We start from the raw sequence: 16,027 nt of genomic DNA on the forward strand, positions 1-16,027 counted from the left end.
GTAGAAATCTTGATTCAGGGAGCAGAGCTTCTGAAGGCAGTAGTAATAATATCAATAAGCAAGAAGGTAAAATATTGTTAAGCTTTGAACAAAGTATAGAATGTGCTTCTTAGAAAATTCGTCTCCCTACAATGGTTGTAAGGGCTCACTATTTATAGTGGTACCTAGGGAACAAGGTCCTAGTATCAAACCCCTCTTAAATGTATGTGTAACGGTAGGCAGTGAATGTCATATTCTCTGTAATGGACCATATACTTAATGCTATAGATGTTCTTTATTAAATGCTACCAGGTGGTACGCATTTATTTCGTCTTTATGAACACCATCCCCTTCGGGAACAAACGAAGTCGTTGCCTTCATACCTGATTGCCTTCTATCTTCGACTGCATGTGTCGCTTTATCATGCGAGCATTTAATATGAACATATTTTACCTTATACAAAAACTAGTAAATTTGGGACATGAGGCAGAGACGGATATAGGATTTAATTTTAACATTTAAAGTTCTTAGCATTCAACTCATTGTACTTTTAAAATTATGGATTCATGCCTATTATTTGTTGTCATTTTACATTAAAAGTACTAAGTTCATATGAACATGGTAATACTCTACATCTGCCCCGGCAAGAGGAATTATTAAAATGTTTCATGAATATCGACACGTAGAGTTAAATTGAACCCACCCTTAGGCCGTAAATAGTCGACGTTCTCTTTAGACTAGGGTTAAAAAACGTAAGCAAGAAAAAAGTGGAAAATGATACCAAGACCAAAGCAACAATCCAGTTATCCAAAGAGGCATAGCAAAAGCAAAGAAAAGCACCTAAAGCCCAATGTAAAAGTCATCAGAAATTCCTTGAAACATTTGAGGAAACAAAGAAAAATTCTCTCCAAACAGGCATTACCGTACCAAAATAGTATTATAAAGTACTCGTACACAACTCTGAAACTACGTACTCCAACTCTCTAGCTCACTGTTTTCCCACACTCTTTCTTCTAATTTTCTTTGTGTCAAAAAATCAAAATGGGCATTTGTTTCACTAAAGATTTCTGGTTCAAAAAATGGCGTTCAATACCAATAACTTCTCAAAAACAACCAGAAAAACCTTCACCACCACTTCCACCTCCAAAGCCAGTGATCCCTTCTTTCAATACTATGCCAAGAAGTAATAGCAGTAATATTGGACCAATTTTGGGCAAGCCTTACGTTGAAATTACAACCCTTTATGATCTTGACAAAGAACTTGGGCGAGGTCAATTTGGAATAACATATCTTTGTACTGACAAATCCACTGGATTAAAATATGCATGTAAATCTATATCCACAATAAAACTTGTAACTCCAAAGGATATAGAAGATGTTAGAAGGGAAATTATGATAATGCAGTATTTGAGTGGACAGCCTAATATTGTTGAGTTCAAAGGTGCTTATGAGGACAAGAATAATCTACATTTGGTCATGGAGTTGTGTTGTGGTGGAGAGCTTTTTGATCGTATTACTGCAAAAGGAAATTATTCTGAGAAAGAAGCTGCAAATATTGGAAGGCAAATTGTGAATGTTGTTCATGTTTGTAATTTTATGGGAGTGATGCATAGAGATCTTAAACCTGAGAATTTCTTGATGGTTAGTAAGGCTGAGGATTCTCCATTGAAGGCCACGGATTTTGGTCTCTCTGTTTTCATTGAGGAAGGTTAGTTCCAATTTCCAAATATATAGTACTACCTCCGTATCAATTTATGTGAAACGGATTAATAAAGAAAATTTGTCACAATATGCTTTTAACTTACTGCATAGAGCTAAGTCTCTTGTATTTAAGTTATATATGCTGATAATGTAAAGATTTTTTAACACTGTCAGTAATTCTACAATGTGATAGCATGTTATACCATTTTTACCACATTACTAATTAATGCTTGCCAAAGAGAATTGCCTAATAACTGGCCTTATTGTGTAAATATCTTTTATACTGTTTGATCAAAAAGTATGAAACCTTTTGTTAGACTAATTAAATAAGAAGATAATGGGTTAATCCTACTTAAACATAATAAATCCTAGATCAAAAACATGTTTGCACAGATAGCATGGAAATGCGTTTTAATCAATTTAATACAGCGAGTATTAAAATATACTGTTATGAATGAGTGGGAGAATAATTATTAGCAATAAATATATTAAATGACAATAAATTTAAATAGAGAGAATGATTCACCCAAACATTGAATGAGGTGGATGATTCTTCTCTCTGATAATGATGTAAGACAAATGAATATGAGAATATAGGGGGCTTTCTCGGATCTGATGCGAGAAATATGGGATAGACAGTAAATCGAATCTTTATGGAAAGGCAATATTTGTATGTCTCTTTAGAGTCAACTTTTCACAAGAGTTCTTATCATATAGAATATTACATGTCTTTTGCCTTATTTCTCCTGCTATTTATATGGGATATTCCCAAAGAACCCTAAAAAGTAAGACAGAAGGAATATTCAATGGAATATTCCCTTTGAAAGTTCCAAAGTCATTCTAGCCGTTACTTCTGTTCCTACTGCTCGACCTCGGCCCTAATGCAATGGCTCATTCTTGTTAACCACTGATCGACCTCGACCAAGCCGTCCGTGACGAGTTGCAATCTTCACATTTGATCACCTCTTCGTACCGAATTTCCTCAGTCGGATCTTGACCCATACATATACTGTCAGTGCGTTTACGCACTTAAACTCAAGTCGTTATTCTAATAAGTCACTCCCATGTTCGTGATCATGGAAGTATCTTCAGTTTAAAATACTTGCTCTATTCAATCTATAGACTGCTAAATATGAAGTATCCCTTAGTGTAGCGCAAGTTTATAGATGTCTTGAAGCGGGAAGAAAGAATTTGCTTCATGTTTACTTGCCAGTCTGTTGTAAATGATATATAGAGACATAAAACTTCTTGAAGCTCTAGCCATGAAGTGAGATTATTACTATCTTTTAGTTCTCACAATCAACTTGCAACTAAGATTTAAAGAATTATTCTACAGGAAAAGTTTATAAGGATATTGTTGGAAGTGCATATTATGTGGCTCCTGAGGTGTTACGGTATAACTATGGGACGGAGATAGACATCTGGAGTGCTGGAGTCATGTTATACATTTTGTTGAGTGGTTTTCCTCCTTTCTCAGCTGGTAAGTGAATTTTTTGCCTAGCACAGTATCTTAGTTGTATGGTACATCTTAGTTTTTAGGCTAAACAAACCCAAAATCACTATTAATATGGTGTTAAATCGCCCGTTTGGGGTGATTTTACCCAACAGACTTCATACTATAAAGAGTAGTTTCTTATCAACTTCCAATATGGAACTTTGTTCGCACACTCAACATTAGTTGATCAACAATTTGTGTTTACAATTCTCTTGTATATCAGAGACCGAAGAAGGAATATTTGAAGAGATACTTAAAGGCCACCTGGATCTTGAAAGCTCTCCCTGGCCTTCTATATCTGCCTCTGCAAAGGATCTTGTCAAGAAAATGTTGACAGTGGATCCTAAGAGAAGGATCACTGCAGATCAAGCCCTCGGTAAGTGGACATACAAATGTTAGCTTCTATCGGTAAATCTTCAAAGTTGTAATCCGTATATTATCAGATGCAAGATGAACCATATTCTCGTGTGACATCTCTCACTGATGCTCCTTTCATAAAAGATTTATCTATAGACACATAGTTCAAGTTTGTCACATTTTAGATTATTGTACAAGTTTTTAAATTGCAACAACACTTGAATCTTGATTCATGAACCAGAACATCCATGGCTGAAGGAAGATGGTGAGGCCTCGGACAAGCCTATCGATAGTGCTGTTTTGGTCAGGATGAAGCAATTCAGAGCAATGAACAAGATGAAAAAACTTGCTCTTAAGGTAGTAACCACTTGGCTTAACATGTCATTAGATATTGTCAATAAGACTTAAAACCCCTTTTAGGTGTCTGTTTCTCCCACAAGATTTCCAAGTGCATATTGTATATTTCATATTAGAAAAGTGATGAGATACTTAGTATATCCGTTCGTTAGTTCCTTATTCCTTTCTCCCCCCTCTGATGCTGTAGTATCTACTGCTTAAAGGTTATTGCAGAGAATTTATCAGAAGAGGAAATCAAGGGACTTAAGCAAATGTTTAGCAACATAGATACTGATGGAAGTGGTACAATCACATATGAAGAACTTAAAACTGGATTATCTAGGCTAGGATCCAAGCTCACTGAATCAGAAATAAAGCAACTGATGGAAGCAGTAAGATTTTGCAATCTTTTGATATTCCTAAGATCAATTTATGTGCAGTCAAAGTTAAAACAAAAGCCTGCTTCATATAAGAAAGTTAAGTTTTTCCTTCAAATTATTCCTCTTTCAGGCTGATGTTGACAAAAGTGGGAGTATAGACTACATTGAGTTCATTACTGCTACAACGCATCGACACAGACTCGAAAGAGAAGAAAACTTGTTCAAGGCTTTTCTGTATTTTGACAAGGATTGTAGTGGGTATGTATTCCCTATTTTCTTGCAAATATGTTTGTTCAGAGTTATAGTACTTGATATTTAACCGGCATCATACGGCTTCTTTTGGAATCACCAGATTTATTACAAGAGATGAACTCAGACATGCTTTGACCGAGTACGGAATGGGGGATGAAGCTACAATCGATGAAATTCTTGATGACGTTGATACAGATAAGGTTCGTGTTTTCTCATAAGCTATATCTCATATTCTAATTTCTTTTCTGAGGTTTTTGTTATATATGTGGTTTGCTTTAACTATGCAGGATGGGAAAATTAACTATGATGAGTTTGTTGCGATGATGAAAAGAGGTACGGTTGATGGTGAAGGAAATCATTGATAGATTAACCATTATGCTCTTGCCTTCATTTCTTGCAAATGTGGATCAACTTGAGTGTAAAATGGCAAGCATTCTCTATCAATAAGATCTTTCAGTAGTTGAATTTGGGTTGTTTGATTTGCTCAAGCTGACCCTGTTTATAGTAACTGCATTTGTACTATACCAAGAATAAGATCCATTTACAATGAAGTGCACCTTACCTCATATTTTGGTGTGGAAAATGATCTTTTAATTTGATTTAATTGGTTTCTTCATGTAAAAGCTTGCTAGTTATTGTTGTGAAAATGGATTAAAGGAAACTTACCTAGTAGTAGGGCAAGGGCAGCCCGATGCACAAAGCTCCCGCTATGCAGGGAAGGGCTGGACCACAAGGATCTATTATATGCAATATTACCCTGCATTTCTGCAAGAGGCTGTTTCCACGGTTCAAACCTATGACCTCGTGGTCACATGGCAACAACTTTACTAGTAAAAGCTTGCTAGTTATTGTTGTGAAAATGGATTAAAGGAAACTTACCAAGTAGTAGGGCGAGGGCACGCCGGTGCACAAAGCTCCCGCTATGCACGAGGTCCGGAAAGGGCCGGACCACAAGTATCTTTTGTATGCAACCTTACCTTGCATTTCTGCAAGAGGCTATTTCCACGGTTCAAACCTATGACCTCATGGTCACATGGCAGCAACTGTACCGGTAAAAGCTTGCTAGTTATTGTTGTGAAAACGGATTAAAGGAAACTTACCTAGCAGTAGGGAAAGAGCAACCCGGTGCACAAAGCTCCCGCTATGCACGGGGTTCGGGAAAGAGACGGACCACAAGGGTCTATTGTACGCAGTCTTGCACTGCATTTCTGCAAAAGGCTGTTTACACGGATCAAACTCATAACCTACTGGTCACATGGAAGCACCTTCTTACCTAGTAGTAGTACAATTTTATTGTTTTCCGTCTCAATTGTGAAACACACAAACCTCTTAAATCCCAAGCTATATAAAGAACTATGTAACTCCACGAACTTATGATTATATCCTCAAAAAGACATACAACAAAAGATTCAGGGGATTGGAATAGAAACAAGTTAACTCTCACACATGATAAAGAGGCTAACTAGAATTAGTTAACAGTAACTTTGCCAACCATTCCAGCTCCCTGGTGAGGTGAACAGTAAAAACTGTAGGTTCCTTTCTCACTCAAAGTGACAGAGTAAGTCTCCCCTGGTGCATTGAGAAGGTCCTCTTCAGACATTGAAATCTTAGATGCATCAACACCAGCTGGAATTTCATCTTCATCAAATACAACGTTGTGTGGGAACCCTGCATTGTTCTTGAACGTAATTTTCTCACCGGCGCTAACGCTGAAGTTTCCAGGAACAAAAGCAAGACTGCCATCATCGCCACCAAGCAATACTTCAATAGCTAAGGCATTGCTAGCTAGTATTGCACTTGCAGCTGTAGCAACAACAACTGCACCTACATCTTTTAGTGAAGCCTTTACTACCATTTTGGATGTTTGATTGGTTGACACCATTTTGGCTACATTGCTAATTTTGGAAGATGTACCGGATTTAAGTCCAGTGAATGATGGGATAGTAACTGCAGCAGAGGTTACACTGGCCATTGTCTTGCTTTTCACTATTCTTGTTACTTCTCTAACTGGCTAAGTGAAAACTTTGGATCAAGAAAGATAAGGAGGGATGATGAGGTTATATTATGTGTTTGATTGTGAGGGAATATGGATTTTCTTTATGTGTGGTGTGTGTTTGTGGTGAGATGATGAGTTGTTATCTGGTAGGAAGGAATGCTATTGGTAGAGATGGATTATATACTTTGACGTGGAAATGGATTTATATCAAGAGGAGTATATGTGAGATGGAAAGTAAAAGAGTATTGTGCTACAAAAATTGAATTTTCCAAGGGCAGAATATAAAATTGGCCGTTCGGCTAAAACGGAGGATTAAATTTTTGCCTTAGTTCTTCAGATTAAAGGATCCTGGGACCAGGTTGGGATTTTAGTGAATCATAATTTTTTTTTAATAAGCGTGGTGATAGGATCAGCTTGCCCGCACATCGGCTAATTCCACGTGATACATGTTATCTCCCAAATGGGCAATTTCTGTCTTCAACTTGAACTATATTTAAAATTGAATAATTTGTTATAGTACTTGTACTATGTTCCCACCTAGTGTCACAAAATAAAATTTTAGATATGTGCAGTCCGTATGATATTTTTGCAAGTTACGACAACGAATACTTTGTCCATTTTCCTTTCCTTATCTTTATTGTGTGGCATTGACATGAGACGCTGCGTAAAGAGGGCCAAAAATTACAAGCCAAACACTTGGAAGATAACAAGATTTCTAGCAAGAGCAATTCTTTTCCCCGGATATAGATAAGTTCAAGTTCCCCTAGGTTCTTACATTGATACTCCATTGTAATTCTACAAAGAACTGCAAACGGAAAAAGTTATCAAGTGAAAAGACATTAAGGGTGTGTTTGGTATAACGGAAAATGTTTTCCAATAAAATATTTTCTTGAAAAATAAGTAATAATCTTACTCATTTTTGGTGTTTGGCATGTCGTAAATTAAGAAAAATAACTTCTCAAGAGTATTAATAAATAATTTAGATACAATAAACATGAAGTCATAAACTTTCGAACCCACAAATTTTATAAACTTCTAAACTGCTAAACTTTCGAACTCGTAAACTCTATAATTTGTAAACCCGCAAACTTCCAAATACATAAACTTCTGAACTCATAACTTTGTTCTCGTAAAATTTCGAACCTGTAAACTGAAAAATAAAAAAAATCAGAACTGAAAATATATATATATTTTGCCGCGAGGGAGGAGTGGGCCATGGTGGTGCAGAAATTAAAAATACAAAAGAAAAAAGTAAAAAAAGTTTCTTTTTTTTTTTTTGGGTGGGGGAGGGGGACATGGGGTGCCTGAGGGGAAATTGAAAATACACAAAAAAAAAAAAAAAAAAAAAAGAAATCCAGGGGAACGAGGGTTTAGGAGGGGGAGTGGTGACGGAGAAGAAATGAACGCTAAAGAAGGTGAATGAACTTGTATAACTTCATAAATGGTTCCTAATTGTTGTATTTTTCTTTTCTTTTATTAATAAAAAAACTAGCCCTATGCGCTTTCTAGTGGATTGCAAAAAAAAAAAAAAGAGGGTTTAAGAGGGTGAGTGGTGACGGAGAAGAAATGAACGCTAAAGAAGGTGAATGAACTTGTATAACTTCATAAATGGTTCCCCGGCAAGAAATGAGGGCTGATCGACCACACCAATGTCAATGTTTCACGTCTGGAATTGATGGTCCATTCTATAATTCTGGCTTTCCAATGGCAATCACCCTAACAACGCCCTCCCATCGATCACGCCATCCCAGCTGAGAGTAGAACATGTTTGATACCTCAGATCTTTTCTCTTATTGATACCAAAGAAGAAAAGATGCTAGGTGGAGTTACCTAATACTTGTGTTGCTGAGAGGTAAAATAGTCGAGATGTGTGACAAATTATCATTTTAAAACAAGGAACCCCAAAAACAAAGAGGCAGAAGTTTCCCCTCTTGATCCAAAGAGTAATTCACAAGTATATAGGAATTGATGAAGAAGAAAATTTGACAAACAAAAAGTACATTATATTATATTAATATATCCTTGAGGGAATTCTTTCATGAGGATGGTACTTCCATTTTGTACTCCTTTTTTGAGTTCGTTAGGGTACTAGGATGTACTACCCTTACTATTGACTATATGTTGTACTACAACTGTACTATTTACCTTTATCCTACTGCATTGTTTCTACCTTAATCTGTATGATTAATGTGCAAAAGATAAGGTGAGGAGAGAAAGAAACGCGACCGTTGATGACAGTACTAAGATTAATTTGCCTGGAGGAAGGCAATGATAAGAATAAATAGGCTACGTTCAGCTCTGAAAATATATCTACACTTTCATAATTTTTTTAAGAAGTGTGGCAGGAAAAAACAGAACAAAACTTGCCCTTAATTAAGGATATAACAAAATCCAGTTAACAAAAGACATGCCGTATTGAGGATGATGTTTATCTTCATCAATTTGTTTCTCGTCAAACGTTCTAGTAAATCATTTTCTTGGTCTAACCTTCAGCTACAGGTAACTAATTCGGATTAAGAGATTGTGAAATTTTTTGGGACTACTCTTTCTTAGCTGCAATATTTTCATCGTCAAAATTATACATCATCTATTGGCCACCATCAAATCAAAGGATGTGGTGCAGTGGATGAGACTGTTCTTCCCTTAACCAGAGGTTTCGAGTTTGAGCCCTAGGTATTAAAAAATCCTTGGTAGAGAGCGTTTCCTCCCGAATGAGGTCCTACGCAGCACGAATCCGGATATAGTCAAGCTCCCATACGGGTACCGAACACCGGTGAAAAACCAAAAAAAAAAAAAAAAAACATCTATTGGCCTAACCTTCTACAACATTTTAAAAGACAAAGGTCCTAACTAATTCAGAGTAAGAGACAGTGAAATCTGATTTTGTTGCTCTTCTTGCTTCCTCACTCTCTAACTTACTTTCTGATGTATTATGCTTGTTGGGCTTTTCTTCCGAGGCGGATCTAAGAAGGGATTTTTACAGAAATAGCCTACTATATTTATTATTTATTTTTCTAGCCATATATATAGTTTATACATTGATTATACATAATTATACACATGTAATTCATAAATTATGCATATATTATACCTTCACTGGCTATTTTTAGTATAAGCAATTGGGTGGATGGCTATTTGGGTTAATTCTTCATCTAGAGATTCCAAGAAGATGGTGCACTATTACAAAGAGGTGAATCGAGAAATTATATTGATTGGTTCAACCTTTAGGTTCTTACCATAAATCTATTAACATTTAGAAATCACAGGTTAAAATTAATTTTTTTTCTTGCAATTTAGTAATCTTTAACATATATCCTATACTCCATATCAAAAATGTTGGAATCATTGAACCATGCTACATCATCCACCGCTATTAGTTCTAATTATATAATTTTGCGATAATGGAAATTTCAATAATTTCTGTCAACTGTATTTGTTCGGCAACGAATACAACTAAGATGAAATATTGGGGTGTATACAAAGGATATAACCTGTATCGACTGTATTCGTATTGTAGATATAGAATGTTCCCGTTGAAAGTCAAACTCAAGATCTCCGCTTACTGTATTCATTCCGCTACGAATACAACCAAAACGAAATACAGGGATGTATATAAAGCATATAACATATATCGACTGTATTCGTATTCTAGAAAAATAGAATGCTCTCATTGAGAGTCAAACTCAAGACCTCCGCTTACTAAGTAGGTAGAGTAACTAACTGAGCTACGAGAGGTTGTTTCTCTCTTATTTCAGTTAGGATCAAGCTATTACTTGGGGGCCAAGTTCTTTCTTCCTATAAATAGGAGGTTCCCTACCATTTTTAAGAGATCAAGAAAAGTTTATTAATTATCTCTCTCTACGTTCCTCTTATTTTACTTTGTTTTATATTATTTCATAACATGTTATCAGCACGAGTCTCTAACCAATTGAGATTTAAGTTTGGTTCTTCTTCCGCCCATGTTCTGATTAATCTCATTATGAGAATTATAAAAGAATAACTGCTATAACTAGTAAGTACAAAAGCAGGTATGCTTCTGTTAGCATTTGTTTATGATTTGGAAACAAGTTCCAACCAATTCTCTCTACAATGCAGTAAGTTCCATCACCAGGCCAATGAACCATAAATTTCAAATTTTATGAATTTGAAGAAATAGTGAAAACAAGAGGCATAACTTTTCATCCAAGGAGTTTCATCTAACTGTTAGGCTTTTCTAAAATTATCTCTTAACAGTATGATTTTTGAAAGTATATATAATTAGTTTACATATTACTACTAATTAACAAGATATTGGTGAAGTATGTTTGTGAATTGTGTAGATATGCATTCACACTTTTAGTTGATTCACTTGCTGGAGATTTTACATGTTGCAGTATGATTTAGATGTAAAATTTATCTCTCGTTAATGCAAAATTAGTTAAGCAATTTGCATTTTTTATGTTGGTAACCGAGTTTTATTGCATGCCATATAGGATACTACAAATATTATTTCTTTGATTATATTGGGAAGAGAAAATGAAAAGGGCAACCAATTTTGATATTTCAATGGACTAATAGGGTACCAGCTGATTAAAGTATTTAAAATGAACGAATATTGATCAAATATAAACATATTTGTCCATTCTCTCTTTTAAGAACTTTTGATTCTTCAATTTGAAAATATCAAATCATATTATATAATGAACCAGATTATATTTGACGACATTCGATATTGACTTAAGTGTTAATATTTACAAAGTTGTTATGACTGAATGATTTTTACCTATAACTACTCTAGTGAGTATATTTTTAAAGACTCGAGTGTGAGTTCAAGTGCATTTTGGGCTATTATGGATTTGATTGAGGTTAAGACAGCAGGTTCAAGTTCCAGCATACCGTAAAGATAAAACATTGGGTTCGAGTCCTGATGCATCATGATTATAAGAGTTGGGTTCGAGTGTCACTGCATTTTAGAGTAACACACTGTTATGAGGGTAAGACATTGGATTTGAGTCTCAATGCACCATATTGATGATATAATGATGACTGATGCAAAATAATGCTCCATTCTATGAAAAGAATGTGGTAGTAGTGCATAATAAGTCTAAATGAAGATAAGTGGTTGATAAATGAATGTGGGCGTGCCAGCGACCAAAATAATAATAGTCATCATTATCGTAATTGAAAAAAGGAGAATAATAAGGGTTCTCAAAATAATCCTTCAAATATGAAGGAAATGTGCATTAATGTGGTCTGTTAATACGAGACACGTCCACATGATTATAGTTCATCCCTTAAAAAAAGTGACTTGTGATAAGCATTGTAAATACAAACTCATTCTTAAAAGTGAATGTGAAAATATATATGTGATAGAAATTATACAAAAGAATGTGCTTATACATGGTTGAATAAATACTACAACTCACCTCTAAGGGAGGTTTGAGAGAAAGAAAGATAATGAATATTACGGTGTGGTTACATGAATATGTCATTGGTCGTGTACATGTGGTGCGCCAAAAATATTTTGCCATGCCTTATAAAAAGTTATTAAAGGCAAAATTACAGCATAAAATGATTTTGCTTATGATGATTTTAACCATGACAATTATTATGATATGATTTTCTCCGTGAAGGAGACATTTACCATATAGATAGTGTGATAAAAGATCTTGTAGTGCAAAATAATTGAGAGCTCCGAAAGAGCGAATTTATTACTATCCTCATGAATAAAATTATTCATGACATTGGTATTGTAGTAAGTCTCAAAAAAACTTTTTGAGTTTCATACATATTAGCCAAAGTAGTTGGCAAATTGAGACTATAAATAAAAGGAAGATTAAATATCTGTATATTACTATATTCATATCGGGTAAATATAAAAGGTTACCAGACTTTTTTCTATTTGTACTACACAAGTATAAGCATAAGAATGGAATCGCATGCCACAAGTAAACTAGAGGTTTAATGAAACAAATATTAGTTGGCATGACCGGTAGGACATCCCGGTTCAATTATGATGCACAAATGATTGAGAATTCACATTGGCATATATTGAAGAAATAGAAGATTGTTCAAATTTTCACTTGTGCTGCATATTCTCATGATATATCAGCTAAAGTTGGTACTAGATCCCTTAATTTCTGGAACGAATAAAATGTGATATATATATATATATATGCTCAGTCACCTGCCATTTGGACCGTTTACTATTATATGATTTTAATAGGTGCATCTATTGTATGGTCACATGTGCATTTGTTATCAACTTGCAGTTTGACTTTTGCAAAATTGCTTGCTCAAATTATTAGAGCACAGTTTCAGAATGTAATTCATGATTTATCTTGATAATGTTGGTTTAAATCCAAGTTGGTTTAGCAGAAATCGTATGCCTCTAATTATAGCTAAACAATTGGTTATGAGAACAAAACTCTCAAAAATAATTATGGTATGAGATTTATTATTTAATATATGGCAGCACTTGTACGCATCTAGCCAACAAGTTATGTTAAATTCTCCTCATCACAATTGGTTCAGGGTTAAGAACCAAATAATTTCCATCTAGAAATATGAATATGCTATATAATTTAACTATTCTACGACAATGCACAAAGATGGATCCTCAAAGAAGGTTGGGCATATGTGTTGGTAATTACAATATTAGGGGGAGAAAATGGGCAGCTGATAAAGTAATACATGGAATAAATTGTTATGAGTACACCTAGATCCTTGTACAAGAAAATGTGAACTTGAACTTCAAGTGATAATTCATTTGCAAAATATTACCAGGCGCATTTGTTGACTCAAAGCTAAATGTCATATTTCAGCTGTTAATGCTTCAAATAAAATAAAGTCTATGCTGGACAGAGTCTATAGCATGCATGAATCGTAATAGATCAATCGGTTCCAAAGATAAAACTCTGTGAACTAGGAGAGGAACAACTGGTCAAGATAGTCATAATAAAGAAGCAAGTGCTCTATAAGAGCACCATGACATAACACTTTATAAAACCTCATGGGAGAGGCTCAGGTACCTAAAAATAATGAGATTTCGATAAGTTATGTCTTTATTGAGGTATGATGAAACCGATGTAAAATGGTCGTCGAAGATATTATTGATATAATGTAGCGCTCAATATTATTAATACTAATGAGGATCTTAGGCTCAAATCTGTCATGAAATTTGGACAAATAAATGACTGTTCAAATGAAAAGCACGCAATAGAAATTGACTTCACCTGAAGAATGTAAGGTTGGACGGATAATCCCAGCGCCTGAATGTATAAAGCAGTGAAGGTATAAATGTATTTTTGTGATTTTTTTGCGAAAGTTAAATAAAAAAAGTTAAGTCGCTGGATATAACAACGACTTGTGGTACAAGATATATTGCAAATATCCTGACATTGATTATATGGAGAGAAGTTCTCTTGTGGTGGATGCAATTGCTTTCAGGTAGAGTGACAATACATGAAAATCTTAATATACGTATAGTAAATTGTTGTCATTATTAATATGGCTAGCTAGACAACAAAGCTTATATGAAAATCCTTAAAGGATTTAGTATGTTATGGAGCATATAAAGGTTCCCGAAAAATTTATTCAAGAAAGCTTTCAAAATCTTCATGAATTGAAACAATTAGGGTGCATGTGATATAATTGCCTTAACAAATACCTATTAAAGGAAGGGTAAAAAAAATGACCCAGTTTATTCTTATGTTTTATAAAATAATTTGGATATGATTTGACAAAATTCTTGTGTATCATAGTTACTTGAATCCTGGGGAGTTTCAAAAGCAGTAGATTATCTACTAAATTGATTTGAAATGAATGATTTTCGGAAGATCCAAAATTACAAAAGATTCTAAAGAGATTTCATTGAATACTCCAATGATTGTGAAAACGTATGATATAAATAAATATCTATTAAGACCTCATGAAATGATAAATATATTTTGGTTTGGAGCATCATATCTAGTGCGATTTGTACAGTTATTTATCTTGATAAACTATGAGCACACGACAATGTGCTAACATGGTATAGTTTTAATTACTTTCGTGTGGAGCTATTTGAATGAGATCGATAATACATTACAAACAAAAACCATTGATATAGATTTGTTTTATCTTAACAAATATTATCAAGGTTTTGTTGGTTATGCAGCAGGAAACTTTTCATTACCTCAAGTTCGTTTTACGTACAAGTTATCTATTTGCATTGGGATGCTATCATATCATATTGATTTACAAAACAGTCAAATATTGATGCATAAGAGATTATGCCAAGATGATTTATGAAGCAAGTATTCGGCTCAGAGAAAGATTTAAGATATCCAGAAAATATGCAATATTCTTCTAGAAAGGCAGATTGTAGCAATATTATATGGAGATAATACTTGAGCTCAATCAAAAGTATGGTGATAAAAATGTTCAACCAATTTGTTCAGGAAAGTTTTCTTCGCCAAGGCACCGTTGTCCTTCACATTTAAGAAGCCGATATATAAGATCAAAATATGTCACCTCGGAGATATACGCGTTGTTTTCTTCAGGGGGAAGTATAATACGTGTTGCACTCTTTTTTCCTTAACCAAGTTTTTGTCCCACTGGATTTTCCTTGTAAGGTTTGTAATGAGGTAGCTTGAAATGTGTATTACTAGATATGTGTACTCTTTTTCCTTCACTAGGACTTTTTTCCACATGATTTTCCTAATAAGGTTTTAACGAGACATATCATCTATTAATGGATATTGTAGGGGGATTGTTATAAATATCATTAATTATGCATGTCCATTTATTATAGAATTACTTGGAGAGCAAGCTAAATAATTAGTGGTCAATATAACTATAGGAGCTAGCCTAGTTACTATGAGATTATTTAGTTAGGATCAAGCTATTACTTGGGACCAAGTTCATTTCTTCCTATAAATAGGAGATTCCCTTACTATTTGTAAGAAATCAAGAAAAATTTATTAATTATCTCTCTAAATTACTCTTATTTTACTTTGCTTCATATTATTTCATAACAATATAGTGCATGTTTGTTGTAGCGTCTAATTTTTCCATTTTCATATTCTTTCAGGCTTAGGAGTTGGCCCATGGCTTGAGTGCCAATTGTCCAGTTCCTTTCGAGTCTTTGCACGGAACTCGAATATAATGTGACATAAGCATATTCCAGTTTTTGTCAAATTCAAACTATTAAAATAAGGGAGCAACTTATTAAACAATACAAAAACCACACAGATGTCATGCAGCATATCTTCTTTCCTTTGTTTTTTTTCCGGAGGATAACTATATAGTAGAGTATATACTAACGTGACTTATATTTTTTTTTAAAGGAATGCGCAGTCTGCGAGATGAATACGTGTTACATAAACATATTAGTATTTTTTTATGCCTCATTTTTATTGATTAGAGTCATTGACATTGTTGATTTTTTAGAAGACAAATTGGATAATAATGGACTGTGATTTATTTTGTCTCCGCATTTGAAATAAGAAGGCTCTTGACGAGAAGTTTTATTTTGTGTCTCGTACAACTTATACTAGTTGTATGATGCTT

At 34.4% G+C, this 16,027-nt stretch overlaps 2 protein-coding genes across 2 annotated transcripts; one reads left to right on the forward strand and one right to left on the reverse strand.

The window, feature by feature from the left end:
- The first annotated feature begins 945 nt into the window (after positions 1–945).
- LOC104222131 (calcium-dependent protein kinase 29-like) lies at positions 946–5,066 on the forward strand. Its single transcript, XM_070153089.1, has 8 exons — positions 946–1,687; positions 3,017–3,160; positions 3,399–3,551; positions 3,774–3,889; positions 4,093–4,260; positions 4,379–4,506; positions 4,601–4,700; positions 4,788–5,066. The coding sequence occupies exons 1-8, from the start codon at positions 1,021–1,023 to the stop codon at positions 4,860–4,862; spliced, it is 1,551 nt and encodes a 516-aa protein (XP_070009190.1). The 5' UTR covers positions 946–1,020; the 3' UTR covers positions 4,863–5,066.
- Positions 5,067–5,854: 788 nt separating this feature from the next.
- Positions 5,855–6,638, reverse strand: LOC104222137 (plastocyanin). Its single transcript, XM_009773333.2, has one exon. It carries the CDS (start codon positions 6,470–6,472, stop codon positions 5,969–5,971), a length of 504 nt encoding a protein of 167 aa, XP_009771635.1. The 5' UTR covers positions 6,473–6,638; the 3' UTR covers positions 5,855–5,968.
- Between the last annotated feature and the right edge of the window lie 9,389 nt (positions 6,639–16,027).

This window comes from Nicotiana sylvestris, chromosome 8 (genome assembly GCF_000393655.2).
Source record: "Nicotiana sylvestris chromosome 8, ASM39365v2, whole genome shotgun sequence".
NCBI classification, from domain to species: Eukaryota; Viridiplantae; Streptophyta; class Magnoliopsida; order Solanales; family Solanaceae; genus Nicotiana; species Nicotiana sylvestris.